Genomic DNA, 18,438 nt, shown 5'->3' with positions numbered 1-18,438 from the left:
GAACATCACCCTACACTTGTGTGTGACCGAAACGATCTGACAAATATTAAAATTATAATGAAATAATGCAGTCATTGAGGATTACTACACGAAAAATATCGTAATTAGTTAGGATGAGATATAAAACTACTGATTACGGTTGCTCTAAACGGAGTTATATATACACGTCGGTTAAATGCATTTTTACATGAGTGTGACATCCACTACTGATGTCGTCGCGGGATCTAAGCCTGATGTTTGTAGTCGCTCTTGCTCAAACCGTTTCTGTAAAATGCAATGGAAATTAATAAGTACTTTACACGTGGAAAACATTCGTGTGTAGGTATTAGATAAGGTTTTGATTGAGGTTAAGTTCGTGCTATTGTTATTTGAATCAATTTAGACCAAATCTCAAGGCCTAATGAGCGCTGCCTAGCTTACATATGTGTGTGGTGTCAGTGTGCGAGCGGTTAGTATTTACGTGAGATGCGCCACGTGCGAGGGCGTGGCCAGTATGAGCGGCGCGAGGCGCTCCGTGAACCGCTGGAAGTTGCGCTCCAGCTCCCGCTGGTATTCGCGTTGCTCGCTGCTTATTAAATTCTTGTTCTTCTTTAAAGCGTCGTGACATCTGTTTCAGAAGAATTGATGTTTGAAAATATGGCTTTAGTTTTTGAATAATCTTTAGATTTTTTTTAAAATTTTTAACGTCTCCTTGGCCGAGAGAGACGGCGAGGAATGCCATATAATATAGAAGCATTATTAAGGACAAAATTGATTATGTCATACTTTTTGGAGAAGTCCTTGAAGGCGAGGCGTAATTTGTTTGTGAGTCTTGTGGGCGGTTGTTGTCCCTCCACTACTGGCGCGAGGAACACCTGGGCCAGTTCCAGCGGACCCTGGTTGACCGTGGTGCCGATGCAGCCCTGCAGCACCATCTGGAGCATCTTAGGGTCGGCCGGCTCAGCGCTCGTGGCAGCACCCAGCTCCGTGATCTAAAAGACAAGTCATAGTCAGTTAAAATATATCAATCGTTCACGGTATTCATATTGAGTGATTCAAAGCCATGGATAAAACCAGGTTTTTTTGATATTTTATACGATTTTTTTTGTAGAAGACCTGTTACTAGCACGTCACATAAATTTAACTGACCTTCTTCTGTATATCTTCAATGGCGACTTCGATGGGTGTTAAAATTATTTGCGTTCGTTGGACCACCTGAAATTAAATTTATTTAAAATTAATAATGTATTAAACGAGACATTTTTCTATAAATGAACCTATATATCTGTAGATGTCTTTTTACCTGAATGCGGGTCTTAACGTATGGGAAGTGGTGGGCGGTGGTGAGCAAGGTCTTCCTCTTGCACTGTTCCCCGAGCGCGCCGTGCGCCCGCCCGCCCACAGTGAACGGGGTCGCGTACATGAAACGCTCTGTGGATACGCATACACTCTATAATACCCATGGGTACTGTGTATACAGGATGTGGGAAAAATTAATAATAACATTTTTATCAAAGATACAGCCATTTGAAAGATCGTAAAAAATTGTGTTTTTTATTTCTTTAGTTAATTTTGTAACAAATGTCGCATTCCCCATTCTATTTGAATATAATCAGACGGTGTCTCCTCACTGATATTATAATTCCTCTCGTAGTGTGTGATGCGCGTGCGCAGCTCGTGCGGCTCGAAGTAGGGCTCCACGTAGGTGATCTGTATGTAGGCCTTGTCGGGGTCCAGCGAGGACACGTCCACGACGTTCGAGTCCTTTATTATAACCACGTTCTCCGCGCCGAAGCGCTGGCCGTAGAAGTTCTATGGAAAGAGAAATGTTGTGTCAATTATAATGCGGTCGCCGCGTGCATCCTGTCCGCGGCGGGAGACACTTGACATCATAACAACTTTCTTTATTTCGTATAATTTTGAAAAAAAAAATTAAAATCAGCTGAAAGATTTTCTGCATGGAGAAATTTTCTGTTATAATTTGTATTTATTGATGTGTTGAAACAAAAGTTCACTTCGTAAGGGCTGTTCGTGTGGGGCCGCGCCTCGCAGTAAGTCGACGAATGTCATACACATTGTATTGGCTTCGATCGTCTCCTGCGGGGCGGGGTGTTGTAATGACCGCGCGACACACATTGCAAGGCCACACAACAGCTTAAAAAGACTCCTTATATTTTAGAATTTTTCACGAACACTCTTAAAACTGTATCGGTCAAAGGCCCGTGCTACCTCCAGCCTGCTGAATATCTCCGGCAGCTTGGTGAGCGCGTGTTCCTTGTACACGAACTCCTCCCCGTCCAGGTCTCCGAAGCGGGCTCCGTAGAACGACACTCGGAAGTAAGTTCCGAACACGCGCTTCCCGTGCAGCTGATCGATGCGAGTGAAGGCTTCGTTTAGTTTGCTGAAAATAATGTGGATAGAATTAAGGACTGCTCCTGTATGTGAGAGAGATATCGAAACTGAACTTAGTGGATAGATTTCGATGGAGTTCATATCGAGCTGCACGTTTGTTTCAGAATGGAACTGTGCGAGAGTTTGATAGAAATAAAAATAATAGCGCCCGACCCCGCACTCCATACGGAGACAACTCAGCATGTTACTAAGGCGGTGGTCCGCGCTTGGCAGGAAAGAAAATAAGTAAATCCGATTCTGTGAACGATCACTTGTCGTGTCTCTTAGTGCGTGCGTGGCCTCGCCCCGTACCCGTGTATGTTGGCCAGTTTCTTGTAGTCCCTGTGTTCCTCGGCTATCGGTATGAGGACCTTGTACACCTCGTTCACCGTCTCGTACATGCCGGCCGTCATCAGCTCGCTCGCCGCGTGCTCCAGCAGCGCCTGGAGACGACATTACATTAGTAGGGAAATATTGTCGGTCGGACAAGGCTCCGCGTGCGTGTCCGGGTGATGTTAGGCGTGTGTATGTATCATATTGGGTTCGTGCATGTTCGGTGTAGTCTGTGCTCATGACAACATGCAACATGGTGAGTCTGTTTGGGCGGCCGTGTGTTGTTATTTCGGTGGCCGCCTGTGTAATGTCGTCACGCGGCGCGCGTTTTGTTGTTTATAGTCCACGGTGCGTGTTTGACCTGGAGCTCGTGTGGCGTTAGGTGGTGATGTAGGGGGTCCGCGCAGCTCTCGTCCAGTGCGTTGTGCGTGACCTTGGCCAGCAGCGCCGCGCCCCGGCCGGCCGCCCGCAGCTGTTCCGCGACCAGCGCCGCTCCGTGCACCAGACACATGCCCGCCTCCAGATGGTTGGAGCGCTGTATTTCAGATCCACTTATTATAACCTATCACTCATCAGTTCGCGTCTGCCGTTCAAGCGGTGAGTGTGACCTCCATGTGTTTCTGCGCCATGTTGCTGAGCCAGGTGAGGCGGAGGTCGGGGGAGTGTTGGTAGCCGCGGGCGATGCGGTGCATGAGGTCCAGCAACATCTCCGGGTCCTCCTGGAACTCCTTCATCTTCACCGTGTCGCTCAGGATCATGTGCAGGTTGAACACCAGGTCCTTCACCTGGTGTATAACGATCAACGTTGATAAACAACAGATGGAATGCCAAAGAAAACAGAACATTACTTATTCTAAAGTCATGCTTTAAGATATGCTGTCTAGTAACTAAGACATTCAGACAGGATATGCAATTTTACATTTATATTGTGGAAAATTTTAATTTTTTTTTTATCCGTTAAATAAATGTCAGGAAAGCCAATTATAGTAGTTGAGTGACCCCACTTGTTCGGGGAAGTTGGTGTCCTGTAGGTCCTGGTCGTGCTCGGCGTACATGAGGACGGTCTTGAGGGCGCGCCGCAGAGATTCCTCGCTGAAGGTGGTGGAGGTGCCCACCAGCGACGACAGGGACATCGTCACCTGCATCTTCACACGGCTGAAGTTCTACACGGACAGACAAACAATGTAAAAGTCGAAGCTCTGATCAGATATATTAGAATTAAAAACAAATATAAAAAAAAATACGATTTTTTAAATTACTTTGGGCTCGGAGCCGAGGCAGGAGCTTTTATGATTATTTATGCAAATAAATAAAAAAGCCGTCAGGCGCCGTCACGACAGAGTCGTTGTAAAAGAAACGAGACGCGACATCCAGAGAACAGAAGCTACGGGGCCGCGTTATTAGTGTCCATTCATTATTGAGTTGCTTCTATTATTATGTCAATATAAAATATACATGTATGTATTAGCGTGTGCGTGTGTGTGTGTATTCAACTTACGTGTCCCAGGTGGTAGTGGTGTCTCATGAGGGCGTAGAGCGCCGCGGCGGCGTGTGCGCGGGTGGTGGCTCCCAGGGCGGCGCAGTGACGCAACAGGACGCGGCATGTGCCGGGCCCGGCCTCCTCGGAGCACCACGACCAGCCCAGCTGGTGAGGCGTGGAACACTCGTTAATGTAGACACTTAAGAAAATCGCTTACGTGACACAGAAGAAAAACCTATCCGTTCTGCTGGCGGCATCACGTCCACATACCGTATGTGAACAATCGGTTTCTCTATAGTTAATTTCCGTCTTACGAGCTTACCTTCAGTATGAGAGCTCGCATGGACGCGAACATGTGCTGCAGCACGACCCCGCTCTGGTTCCGTTGCAGCGCCCGCAGCAACACACCGAGCGCGCCGCTACACGCCGCCTGCGACCACTCCAGGCCGCTGCATGACTGGGGGGAAACGAACATTCAGTATTTGCATATAGCAGGAAACCGGGCTCTGACTGACTGACAGGTCACATGACATGACATGCCGTGGATGACTGACTCAGCGTTCTAAATTACAAACGTATCACCTGTACGAGAGTATCGAGAGCGTGCAGTAAGGTCAGAGCGAGGTCTGCGGCGAGGGCGGCCGCGAGAGCTGGGCGGGGGCGAGCAGGGGACGAGGGCCTGGACCGTCCCCCGCGGACCCAATCTTTACGCCAACGCTCACGACCCGCACACCGACCCGATGATCCACCTGGGGATGTATGAGATGTTAAGATTACGGTAGACAGGAACAACAAGAAGCTCTCGTGTGTGTAGGACAATTATATTGTTTCTGTGTCGTGTGGTGTATGTTCTGTGCTGTCACCTTTCCGCCTCATGATGAAGTCTGACCGCGCGGAGCCCTGGCCCAAGATCACGTCCTCGAGCTTCGCCTTGATGTCGGTCGTCTTTCGGACGTTCTGTTGGGCGCACTTCATGATTTCTTTGCGACCCTGTGAAAGGCAATCCGAATGAATACCTCGACTCACTTCAACCGAATGTCTTGTAAGTTTAGTGCTATGAACCACCTTGTACTCCTGGCACTTGAAGCACAGGTCCAGCAGAGCCAGCAGTGAGTGGAGCCGGGCGGGCGGAAGGTCTGCCACGAGGGCGGCCAGGGCGCCGCGCTCACACCACTTGAGCACCCACACCAGACACATCAGCAGGTTGCGAGAGGTTTCACTGTTGAAGGGTGGACGGCCGCTCTGTAAAAGGACAAGGCAGACCTTCAGTGAAGGTCTGGTATAATTTATAAACCATGAGCACCACGTGTCCCACTGACCTGTTTGAAATCTCCTTCGGGTGAGCCGGCGTACATGTTGCCGAAAGCGCTCATCTCGCCATCGAATTGAAGAATTTCTAAAAGCGCATTTAGAACACAGTTATTAATATACACAGTTATTGATATTAGTACAATTATAATAAATGGCCAAACTACAATCGGCGGTTCATAAATAATAGCATGAGGCTTGTGAACTGTCCTTATAGAACAAGGCATCAGTTTTGTGACTCTCCTCTCTGTGGTTGGAAGTTGTCTGGTGTGAGAGCTGACCTTTCCCGCCGTCGAATCCCTTGTAGAGTTGAGGCTGGGCGTCCATCACGATGCTGACCAGCGGCAGGTACAGGGCCGCCACGCGAGCCTTTACGTCCGGAGATGACAGGCGAGGATCCGCGTCGTGAGCCGACAGCAGAGACAGCACCGCGTTCACACCAGCACACTGCAGCACCGGGCTCCTGGGGACCAGCGACCACGTGTTTTTAGGTTGAGTGGAAAAAATACTGATTGCGTGCGTCGGCCATAGTGTTTAAAGAAGACTGAATGTTTAACGTCTAGTATATAGTACAGTAGTTCGGAAGATGTGTTTTGACAAAGTTATGGAGAGATTCTAAATAGACATCGCACCAGCGCGTCGCACTCACTGCAGTTCAAGGGCGGCGGTGAGGTCGGACAGCAGCAGGCCCACCAGGTAGTGTCGGCAGCGGAAGTCGTGCGACAGAGCCGGCTTGCGACCCTCGTCCGAGGTCGCCGAGCGCGAGGAAGGCGCCGGGGAGGGCGTCGACGGAGCGCCCGGCGGCAGGCACAGCGACACGTAGTGCTCGTGAGAACAGATGATACGCAGGAACGACAGCTGGAAGGAGGCTCTGTTAGTGGGACGAGGGACGGTTGGCGTGGCGTCTATATAAAACGTTATGAATAATACGGCGGCAAAATCCGAGCCTGCAACCTTGGCAGCATCTTGTCCGGTTGTCTTTAACTAATACTATAATCATTCTATACAGTTAACCATGGCGTGGGGACGGAGGTGCCATCTATTACAATCTTTCTACGAAGATCTTCCGAAGGTTCCGCACCTGTTCTATCCGGGACGTGTGGGTCACTCCACTAATGAAGCTTCGTAGTTTGTTCCGAGCTACATTTCAAGTATAACGCGCAGTGCTGGCTCACTTCAATAAGTATGTCAATATTGGTGTTCGCCGTAAGTCACCTTATAGTGCACGAGCGGCACGGCGTCCGGTAGGGAGGCTATTTTGGCGCTCATCTGTTTGTGGTAGCCGCGGATGAGGGTGAACACGAACCCGCGGTCCATGATGCTGAGCAGGTCGAACAGGAAGAAGGCCAGGCTGTTGTTGAGGCTCTGGGTCAGGCGGCTGTTCTTGCCGTATCTGGGGACGCGTCAGGGAACAGTTCACAACAATCTTATATGAATCTGCTTTTGTTTGCGACGCTACCGTTAAGGCTGAAATTATATAGTAGGTTATTTTACTACATTCGATTTTAGATAAATGGAGGAGCAGGGACTAGTTAACAATTAAATCATTTTACATTTGTTTTTGTTCAACTGAGTTTTATACGTGCATGCTATGGTATAATCAATTGAAGGACTATTCTATACATCAATGCATGTCTTTGAGTACATTCTCTGTATGTTTACTGTTCCTTGAGGTGTTCAGTCTTAATACATGAACGTGTTAGGCATTATATATGTACTTGGCGATGATCTCAGCTGTGACGTAGTTGAGTAGTGTGGCGAGGTCGTCCGTGTAGTGTTCGGGGAAGCGGTTCCTGCGAGGAGCCTCGTGCGCGCCGCTCCAGTACACGTACTCGTACATGGACTTCACCATCAGCTCGAACAACGCCCTGCCAGGGAGAGTCGGGTACAGGTGACACATAGATGTACGCGCGTTTTATAATTTTTTGTCTTCTTTCGTTAATAGAAATGTAATAAAACTTAACAATTCATTACCAAGAGTTTTGCATGGCGAGGTCCCGGGTGGCCCCGCTGGCGACCACCCACTGCAGAGCCAACTCCTCGTGCAGGATCTTACAGGAGCCGTCGGCTAGAACTAGTACAGAGATAATATGACTATCTGTGAGGCCAACTTCAGACCATTATATGAACGGGCGTTACCGTGTGGTGGCAGAGGGAGCCCCACGTCGGTATGGCCGAGCGCGGGTCGCGGTATGCGGCACTGATAGTGTATGTAGCTACTGAGGAGGCCCGAACGACCGTGAGCGTCACACGTGGAACCCTCGTTCATATTCTGTCGGAAAAAAGACATCACGATTATCATCGGCGACTAACTCTATTTACAACTGGAACTGACACCACCTAACGACTGTACTGTCATCTGCGCTATCGAAAACAAACAGTTATGGCAGATCGTTGATGGCCAACAAAAATAGAGTTGCGGAGAGAGCAACGCTTGGAGAAACAAGCGCAGTCCCTTAGAATGTCAGAAATTCAGTGCTATCTAGTCCGTTCCTACTCGATATCTTCATAGACTATTCGGCCCACATCTATCACTACCAGCGACGAGAGGATAGAAAATCTTGCTCCGGCCATTAGTTTCCGTGCGACCGAGCGACAACCTAAAATACATAACTTAATACGTCTCAATAAAAATGCGCATGTATAACATCAGTGGGGTGACTGACCGTGATGTCGGTGAAGAGGTGAGCCAGACACGTGAAGACGTCCTGCGCTATGTTGAGGGGCGCCGCGGCTCCGGCCAGCGTGGGCGGCGCCGCCAACAGCGACACCAACTTGTCGCACACCACGGGCAGGTACCGGGCCAAGGACTCCACGTTGGCCGTCGGCAGCTCTGATATACTGTACAATGATATTCACAGCAGCTCAGCAAGATGTATCTTAGACATTTTAACAATTTTTATAATAATAAAATATTGTCATAAGTCTGTGAAGGTTATTGAACTCGATATGGCGGCTAGCGCGATATCTTCAATATATAGTGTTTAGTTAAGAACTTGAGTTTTCATGAACGAAATGAATAAAAAGTAATAATGATATTAAATATAAAAATAATGTTTTTAGTTCGAAACTAGTAAAACTAGTTAAAAAAAGGGTTCAAAGTGTATGAAAATTCTCGCATATGGTTACAATTCAAAGCCCTTCATATTTTTTTTTATCTCACTTTCATTACAAAATCGCTTTAAAAGTTAGATTTCGTTGTGTGAGATATATAACCTTATAACGGGAGTGCTAAAGAATTGATCAATATAGATCCAGCACGTAAAGACTTCAAGTTTTATAATACTTTACATAAAAGTTTCTCGTTTGAGTATTTTAAATTTTATAATGTGACGTCACAAAATCTTTAACCCCCTCCCCTCACATAAATTCACACTCTCACGATACCCATACCCCTTTTAAAATGATCTTAAATCGGTATGTATAAAGGTCTTGTGCTATGTAAGGTGTGTCACGGTTCCGTACCTCGCTCTGAGTTCCGCCTCCATGTTCGCGAGCCCTATCCTCGGCGGGATGTTGCCCTCCTGCACAGCTTCGCACGCCATCGCGAAGCGCTCGATGTAACCGTCCTAGGAACACATCGTTTTAATTCCAGCGCGTGTTTACAGTCATGCCGTAGACTGTTACGAAATAAATTGATTTAACTATAACAGAATTGTCATCTTCATATAAGAATTACTTTCGGTGGCAGCGGAAGATGCAAAAAAAACAGTTTTACTTATAAAATTGTACTCAATTCGCAATAAGGACTTATAAGTAACTACGTTCTAAAGTCATGTCTGTAAGTCAGCCGTTGAGTCCAGACTGACTATATGTTAAGACCCATTTCCCATTCCCGCGGATGGGTCGGCGTCAGCATTTGGTAGTTTACACCACGGATGTACTATAAGATAATTCCTCGGATATGATCACGAAACATAAATGTCTAATGTTGAAAGTTGACCTGCGGATGTACTGTAGTGTGAGCCTCCAGGGCCACGGTGAAGATGGGCTTGTGGTTGTCGATCCACCTCGTCCCCGGCAGCAACACGTCGGGGAAGATGTACGAGTAGTTAGGAGGCGGCTCCTCCTGCATCACCGGCAGGCTGTACTCGCCGCTGGACAGCTTCCCGTTCCGGCACAACGGCAGCCACTGAGAATGACATTCGTTGATATCATAACACAATCCTTAATAGAAGACCTGTCAGGAATGTCGCAAAAACTATCTGGTCACTGGACAAAGAATGACGTATTGGAAGTTATGTATTATTAAGTGTTGTATGCGATCTCACGACAATATACTGTATACACTGCTGCCAGGGAAACTCAAGGTATCTGATTTTTGAATGAACTGTTCTATTGAATATCTTCCGTCCAGTATATCCTGAGCTTCCATAACGTTCGTCTCACCGAGTAGCCCAGCACAGTTTCCACGCTCTTCTCCTGTTCTGGGGCGACCGGTTTCCTCTGACAGGAAACGTGAAGGAATGTGAATAGCAGGTGATGCTGGTCCCCGAGGTCGGCTGGCAGCTTCAGCTTGATCTCGTCATACAACGATGGATTCCTGACACCATAGAGGATACGACTGTCATTGACCTCACCAGACTATTTAGTTTGCATTGATCACGCTATATAAAGGAACATTGATATTGTTTTTTACAGAAATATAAGTATGTTTGTAGCTGCTTTACGTCAACTTATACAGACGTCATTATTTGTGTGCCCGGGCATCTATACATTACAATGACAGCCACAAAATTAACAAGAGCGGTGCAAAGAAGAAAAGGCTCAAAACCGACTCACTTGTTGTGATACAGCACAGTAGTATACGCTTCGGTGCTGAACTCAGGGCAAGAGCTTCGCCCGAATATAGCGGGCAGAGCTGCCGACTGGTCTTCACCAGACATTAGCTGAATCCTGACCTATGAACATTAACAACAATAAACAACTATACAATTTAAACCATAGATGAGATATTTTAGCATATAAGGTTACTAATATTAGTATAAGGCTTAAGAGTATTACGGTACCACGAGTAAGCTTGGTGGTAGCGCTAAATGGTGGTACTAACGGTGATATTCCTCGCTGAAACGGCTCTCGACGCGTATGCAGACAGATTCAGCTCACGGATAAAGAGGAATAACAAGTTGCGGTACTGGATGTGAGGCAGGGCCGGCGGCGTGAGAGGAAACGACAGCACCTCCTTACAGGGACGGACGTTTTCCTCTGTGGGGACGGAGACGATGCTTGTTTAGGTTAACGCATTAACAAATACTTGCTAAGGGCGACCTTAATGCTGTCGGCCGTTCCTTACAAGCTAACCGTGAGAAACGGACGAAAAAACGCCGAGATTATTTTATTCCTCATAAATACTTTCGAGGATTAATATAGTCTGGGTGAAATTCATGCCCATGGCAGTTATTCTTTATATCGGCTGTTATTGTAACTCAATAATGAAACTGCTACGAGTAGCGCCATCTAGTTAAAATATCTATAACTCCTTACCAATCGTAATTACTAATCTGTGCTATTAATGAAGACAAATTTGGTATGTTTCCAACTACTATCTATGGGTTTACTCAGCTCCTACCAGTGAAAGGCGCCAATTTAGCCAGCTCTGGCGTGAGACCGTTCTTAATTTCATCAGGACAGGAGGATACTTCAATCTTCAATGTTCCAGGGATGCACTTTAACTTCTTGGGCGCCGAACTCGGTCTTTTGATCTCAGCCAGGAACTTGTAGAGATCTTCGTCCCGTAGTTTATCTGTTTCCTGATGAATTTTATGACTATATCAAATTAATAAAAATATTTAATTTTATATAAAAATGACATATCTATATACATTTCAAAGTATTTATTTATACGACATGGAACTATTAAAATTAACGAAAGAAACAATCGGTATAGAGACTAGGGGGCTGATATAATAAATCTAAGTTGCGATTAAAACATTCCTTTATAAGTTTAAATTTAGTTTGAGCAGATCCAAAATCCATATTGATATATTTAGATAGAAAAATATTGCATTCAAAAATAATATGACTTAGCAAGCAGTTCAAGGTCAGAGGTCAACTTTTCTATAAATGTCTCAACACCAAAACCTTTGTTGGAACAATTCAGCAACACCGTACACAGCTCTGATCATAATTATATGACCTCATAATACTAATGAGATCTGATGTTGGATTTTGATTATTTTTACAAAAATTCTTTGTATTTAATTGCTAATTAGTCAAGTAATTACATTCCATAAACATATTTTATATTAAAGTTGTTCCTTATATTGATTAACTGCTTTTGTTTGTGTGTTAACGAAATTTATTTACTGTACATATTTATGAAGTGTGTAAACCCACCATGCTGTGTTTAACACGTCTCGTTCAATAATTAAAGGTAATCTAAACTTATCTGATGTATCTGAGATTGTTTTAATGGACGCGCTCCTCATTCAACTTTGTACTGAGATGTTTGTATGTTTGTATGTTTGTACCAGCGTTGAACCTTTTACAAATATTATAATAAATATTTTCATATAAACTGATAAATATCCATTGTTATTATCAGATATATGTACATATATAAAATTAAAATATATTATTTCAACATATAGTAATTTTATTTTAGGTTAAATGTAAGTAATGTCACGGGACATCCGTAGTGCGAGTGATCTGCGCATTTAAAATGGCTGTTTTTATTTCTAAGATAGCACTCGTTACATGTCAGTGCATCCGTCACTATGAAATACACCTACAGTGAGTACTCTGTATCTGTTCAGACTTTATTAGTCAGACCCATTTGCACTTTGCTATTTAAGAATAGTTATGCTCTTTAAGTTACAACATTGGACCTATCTTATGTATATATGAAGTTAAGCGAGGTATTTTTTTATTTTATTTTAGAATCTCAGTAATATCTTTTTATACACAAATAAGTTAGAGGGATCGGAATGTTTTTTTTTATTATACGCCTTTTATCTTCGGAAGTGTATTGTATGGATATAGAGTTAGTCATTTCATATGCATACACTGAGTTAGGGATCACTAGTGTGTGTTTTCATCAAGTAGTGATGTCAAAACAGTAGGTAAACAAGATTTTAGTTTAGACAGTATAGTAATGGTCACAGCTTTGTTTTTTTTAGTTATTTCAGTAATGATCCTCACATGTGCGGCGGCCGCCCAGTCCTGCACATGCCCGGATGTGTATAAGCCTGTGTGTTCAACAACAGGAGTCACTTATGCCAATGTGTGCCAGTGAGTATATTTTTTTCTCTGACTTAATAAATTTGTTCTTTTTCGTTGATCTGAATATATTTCTAATTTATTAAAACACTTTATGGTTTATTTAGTCATTAATTTGTAATTGATCTACAAAAATTTTATATATATATGTGTCTAAGACAGTAAGCTTTCGTTTATACCAATTGTCCCTACCCTATAATCTAATTTATTTTTGTGTGGCCATCGTAACACAATTTTTTTATTCTTATTTCAAAATTACAAGCACTATTTACTTACTTTCATAATTTTAATAACATTTTTATACTGAGTAAATTTTTAAAAAATATTTCTTTAATAAAACCAAGATCCCAACCTACAGAGTCAACCCTCAATCCAAGTTAATTCAACTTTTTCTTCTCTGCTTTGTGTTTAATTTATATTATAATAAATTTATTACAGATTAAAGTGCGCTTTGGAGGTTTTGTATCAAATGCAAGCCTGCGAGAAAGATCTGGCAGCGTGAGACCTGAACGTTCAATAAACTGTAATACTTGAAACTGCATTTCATTATCTTCATTAGAGTTATTATACTACCAAGATTATAAAGACGGGTTCACACGTGTGATATGTCCTCAAGAGAACATCACCTTATCGTGTGCGGGTAGATCATCTCTTAGGAACTTAGGAGTGATAGTATCATCGACCAGTTTCCTATATTAATTTCAAAACTACCCACCTGCTTGAAGAAGCTGGTGACGGTGATGGCTATAGTCTTGAACCCGTCCAGCTGTGCTGCGAGGTCGTCGGGCGGGGCGCGGCGCTCGACTGAGCCCTTCCGAGACAGCGAGCCCCCCACCTCACCCGCACGTCTCCGCAGCTGTTCCAGGCTACTAGACGAAGCCTTCCTGTCTAGTAGTGAAACAAATATTATTTTTCAATTACACATGTATTTAAATACTTCTTTTTTTGAATTTTTTCACGTATTTCATTATTCTACATTTGAGCCGACGTTTCTATTTCTTTTAAGGACGGTGACCGCCCACAGAACCTTTTATCAGAGATGGATGAAATGTAGATTAAGCGAAGTAAATTACTACAAATATCACCATATTAACACCCTGTATTACAATTGAATTATTTGTATCTGAAAAATGTTTTATTTACCGAGGCTGTTGGTATGTGAGCCGGTGTGGTCTGTGTGAGTCGTGTCTCGTTCCAGGCTGTTGGATCCGCTCAGTATATTGAGTAGAGACACCGCGCTCCAAGCCAGCGGCATCCGGTACTTGCCCAGTCGCGTACAAGCCGCCTGCGCGGACGCACGCACCTTCTCGCGGTTCTGGAATAAAAAATATTTAAAGCTTGATGACTACCTGCCACATATTTTTTACTAAGTTACTAGATCACTATCTCACCTTGTCATCTTTGATATAAGGCTCCACACACTCATTAACATCCCCCTGAAGCACCTTCTCCACCCTCACGACCAGGAAGATGTCGGGTGACGGGTTCAGTATATCGAACACGGCACTCCGGCTTAAGGTGGACAGGTCAGCGTGAGGCACGTGCGGCGACAGCATCTGCCGCGTGCACTCCGAGTTCAGGTTGAAGTAGAAGTTCTCTGACAGCTTTTTCTTCTCTTTGGCGTCGTAGAGAGCCATCGACGCGAATAGCGGCTCCACATCCAGCTCCAATCTGAATGCAGGAATACATTAAAACTAGACTTGTTTTACATTTAAGTAATTATAGACAGTTGCTAACTTCTTGGGATATTTTTTCTTTCATCTTTGTCCTTTTCATACCGCTCTTAATACATAATATAAGTGAAACTTCTTATGCGACTTCCAATAAGATTGCGTTAAACGTTTGCCTCCGGGGGGGGGGGGGGGGCGGATAGAGAGAGACCGAGCGAGAGGGAATGTGTGGCGCTCTACCGCATGCGAGCGATCAATTGTGACCTCTAAGTAACATTAATAAAGTTTCTTTTAAAGGAACACTACAAATTCCTTAGAAATCAATTCCTACTCCTTCCTGTTGTCATTCCAACATTACGTAGTTTCCCTTCTTCCACATGCTGAGATCCGCGCACACTGATAATTATTTTTTTTTAATCACAAACTTTCAAAATATAAAGGACACAAGAAATTGTAACACTAACTTCAACTGATGGCAGACCACGAGTATCCTGTGCCCCATGAGCTCGCAGGGCATTTCCGCTGCAAGTCGTCTCTCCACTGCTTCCTCCTCGTCAAGATACGGCGCGTACAGACCCAGCAGGTCCGACTGACGGTTCTCCATTCTGGAAATTATACACATTAATTCCAATACGAACCGAAAAATCGTACTAGAGCAGTACTATTTTCATATCCTCCTGGAGTCAGAGGTTAGACGTGATGAATGAAGGAAAATTAAAACGAATTAATGAACCGCTCACGAATCTTCATCCACCTTTTAGCTTCGTTGATGGCGTCTACTTGCTCGGGAGCTTTTTTCTCGAATATTTCTGGTAGCAAAGGGTCAGAGGAGGAGCTGCGGAGGTCCAGACTGGCCCAGGAGCCTCGCGGGGTGAGAGTCTCATTACACGAGGACGACGAAGATATCGATGCGACGGACTGGCGACCACTCGATGGTTGAGATTCAAACTGGATGAACGAAACAAGTCCAATTTAAATAATATGTAATATGAATGAGTGAATTCCCTTTAGCCATTCAAAAATAGAGTTCACCTGCGGCAGAGCTAGCTCTTCCATTGAGGCGCTGTGCTCGGCGTCTATTTCGTAGTAATGTTGCGGGCCGGCGAGCAGTTTGTCGAGCCGCTCGGCCAAACGTTCGCGGCCACTGGCGGATCCCGAGTACATGCGGTACTTGTGCTCCACCACCGTATAGTCCGCCGTGTAGCATGCTATACAGTCTCGGACGAACATTGGAGCTTTACTCCTGGCACCAAACACAGACACGTCATTAATATAAAAGTAGAACGAGTGGTCCACTTGTAATATTGGACTATCCAATAAATCCGAAAACATTTTAACATCAGATATATGTACGCATTCGTATAAATTCAAAAAGATTTAGCCTCAAATGTATGTTCTCTAAATAACAACTTACAGGTCTTCATCAGGCAGCACATGTCCGAGAGTGCGGATACGTCGCGGTACGGTGACTACCTCCACGTCGTTGGTGGGATAGGCGAGGGGGTCGCGTTCTCCCATCAGACGCTCGCACACCTCCTCGTAGTCGGGTGGCTCGATCATGTCGGAGAGTGACACCTAAAGTTAAATATAAAGTTCCAATAAGACTTCACTTGGGATAATTAACACAATAATATATCAGACAGAGGAAATTATACTTTCAGATTGTTTTTGATACTTAAATAAAACACTATATTTAAAAAACCAAGACATATTCTCACCAAAAAAAAAATATTTTTTATTTAGTTATAAACTTATAAAGAAAAAAAGTATGTATTATCAGCTTCAAGCGTTCGGTTAGTCGTAAAGAATATATTAATTTTAACATAAAGGTTAGTAAGAAATTTTCCATACATAGCACCAACAATAACTATAACAGCTACTCCACCCTTGTCCTCATAAAGGTCATAACGTTAGTCACCTGACTACATTTCTCGCGCAAATATCATGTCATGTATGAAATGACTAGTCCCCTCATACATAGTTTGACACACATGAGATATTTTAAGTTGAAATATATCTTCAGATAGCCAATTTAGAATTTGTCTTAATTAATGTAAGGTGTGAATTTAAATTATTTGTTATATGATATTTGTATTGGTGGAAATGTTCTCAAATTCCATATAAATTATATATTTCCGATGTATTATTAAACCTATATTTGCTTCGCAGTTACTAATGTTCAATTTACTTTGTATTTACTTGTTATTTATAAATTACCTAAATCGCTGTGACTTTTAATTTATGTTTTCATTGCAATGAGAAAAAAAAAGAAACACTTTTTCCAACTATTTGTCTGATGACAATAGTGTATCAGATTGAATCAGGGTTACAATATATTTTTCATTATCACCGACAATAGCCAATAAAAAGTATGTATACATATATATGTTCAATACTGTGCTAGTCAGCATTTTGTTTGATATAAAATCATATAGATTGTAAATAAGACTTTTAACTGGTCGTGATATTGGAGGACATATCACAGCATATGCATGCATGTTAGGAACAAACAGGTGCAAAGATTTTTAAATGTGAAACCATTGTTGAAGTTGTTGATATCAAACAGATCCTGATATAAAACAGACATTGTTTTATATCAGGAGACTAATTGTGGTATAAGGACTAGCATACAACTTAGACATTTTATACAATTATACATGAAATTTTCTATACTCACATGTTAAAAAATTAAATTTACTCTCCACTATAGTACAATAATCTCAAGTGAAAAGCACTGAAGCATCAAATAAATGAAAGTACTAGTTACTCTAATTTGACATCTTTAAAATGACTGAGGTAATTAAAAAATTGTTAAGTCAATAATATTATGTGCTATTAATATGTTACTTACAGTATATAAACTATTTCTGCAAAAATTATGAAAAACACATCAAAAAATTCAATGAAATCAATACATATATACCTAACCTTTGCAGTATTTACTCAATAAAAAATAAAAGTTTGTTAACTATGATATAACAAAAAACCATACCAATGGGTTAAGTTGTACCAATGGAAGAGTTAGACAAATTCAAAGTATGTCGTCTGATTCATAACTCAGCCATAGTGAGGAGAAATGATTCATAAATGGACAACTTACTGAAGACGAACACCCTGAGAGAGTCCCAACCTTCGACTGGTTAGAATACATCTTTCGAGCGTCCCCCGCATTCCTATAAATAGGGAAAATCAATCCATTCTTTATTAATACTCTCACCCGTTTTTCATGCATCGTTAAACAGTTAGTCCCATACAAGGAATACAAAATCATTTACCCGGAAGAACTCTGGTATTTACGTCCTAAAGTCATCTAAAGATAGCTGGTTACACCAAAACTGTGTCGTGAAGGTGAAATTTTATTATTTCTCTACCTAATTCTCATAAACAAATTGATTTTTAAATGTTTACTGATCGACAGAATTTACAAACTTGTTTGGCTTTTTGACAGCTATTTGACACTTGGTATTTGACATTTGTTTGGCCTGGGGTTACACTAAAAATTTAAATTCAAGTAAGATTTTACTTTCCGAAATATTATGATAAAATATTTTAGGAACTATTATTAATTATAAATTGGATTGCTTTGATTTTTCGCTAATTACCTTTTACTATTAATTAAATCATAACATGGTCTCTTTGTCAGACACAATTTAGGTATATATATATATATATATATAATTTGATAATTTCTGTACGGAGTCTACAATTAGTAACCTTTTTTTACTATATGATATGCCATGCCCATTGCAATAATATTTTAAATAATTAATACACTCTCAGTTTTATTCACTACTTATTACCCAATTAGAATCTTAAAAGACAAAGGGCTGTAGAGGAGCGACCCTTTAAGAATGTAGTAGCTGCAAGTGTTCTCAAGAGAATCCATTATCTTTAGCCCATTAGCTGTGTCCGTGAATCTGCTCCCCTGGCGAATTGCTATGACATCGGAGGGAAGTTGACAAAATGCTCGCTCGAAGAGCATGAAAAACTGATAACAAATTTAAAATATTTAAATTTCGGGGAAACTGTAAGAGAACTTTTTTTTATTATTCTGTTTGG

At 42.7% G+C, this 18,438-nt stretch overlaps 1 protein-coding gene across 2 annotated transcripts; it reads right to left on the bottom strand.

Moving 5' to 3' along the window:
- Positions 1–133: 133 nt before the first annotated feature.
- On the bottom strand, positions 134–17,824 carry LOC116765300 (dedicator of cytokinesis protein 7). Of its 2 annotated transcripts, XM_032654743.2 has the most exons (39): positions 17,655–17,824; positions 17,480–17,552; positions 15,794–15,954; positions 15,412–15,622; positions 15,134–15,327; positions 14,844–14,984; positions 14,101–14,380; positions 13,853–14,024; positions 13,425–13,597; positions 11,061–11,241; positions 10,542–10,696; positions 10,274–10,392; positions 9,881–10,034; positions 9,435–9,623; positions 8,957–9,060; positions 8,158–8,332; positions 7,631–7,763; positions 7,466–7,565; positions 7,210–7,359; positions 6,707–6,884; positions 6,141–6,349; positions 5,773–5,954; positions 5,503–5,579; positions 5,249–5,425; positions 5,047–5,173; positions 4,766–4,932; positions 4,506–4,640; positions 4,202–4,348; positions 3,708–3,866; positions 3,312–3,488; positions 3,065–3,238; positions 2,683–2,813; positions 2,209–2,380; positions 1,611–1,791; positions 1,283–1,410; positions 1,129–1,194; positions 766–971; positions 461–607; positions 134–264 (listed from the first exon to the last, which is right to left on the bottom strand). In XM_032654743.2, the coding sequence occupies exons 1-39, from the start codon at positions 17,687–17,689 to the stop codon at positions 225–227; spliced, it is 5,880 nt and encodes a 1,959-aa protein (XP_032510634.2). In that variant the 5' UTR covers positions 17,690–17,824; the 3' UTR covers positions 134–224. The 2 variants fall into 2 exon arrangements, with proteins under 2 accessions (XP_032510634.2, XP_061379433.1); XM_061523449.1 differs by lacking the exon at positions 17,480–17,552 and having other exon boundaries at positions 17,655–17,788.
- Positions 17,825–18,438: the final 614 nt, after the last annotated feature.

The sequence above is a fragment of the Danaus plexippus genome, chromosome 2 (genome assembly GCF_018135715.1).
Source record: "Danaus plexippus chromosome 2, MEX_DaPlex, whole genome shotgun sequence".
Taxonomy (NCBI): Eukaryota; Metazoa; Arthropoda; class Insecta; order Lepidoptera; family Nymphalidae; genus Danaus; species Danaus plexippus.
This window is presented reverse-complemented; position numbering and strand designations above follow the sequence as displayed.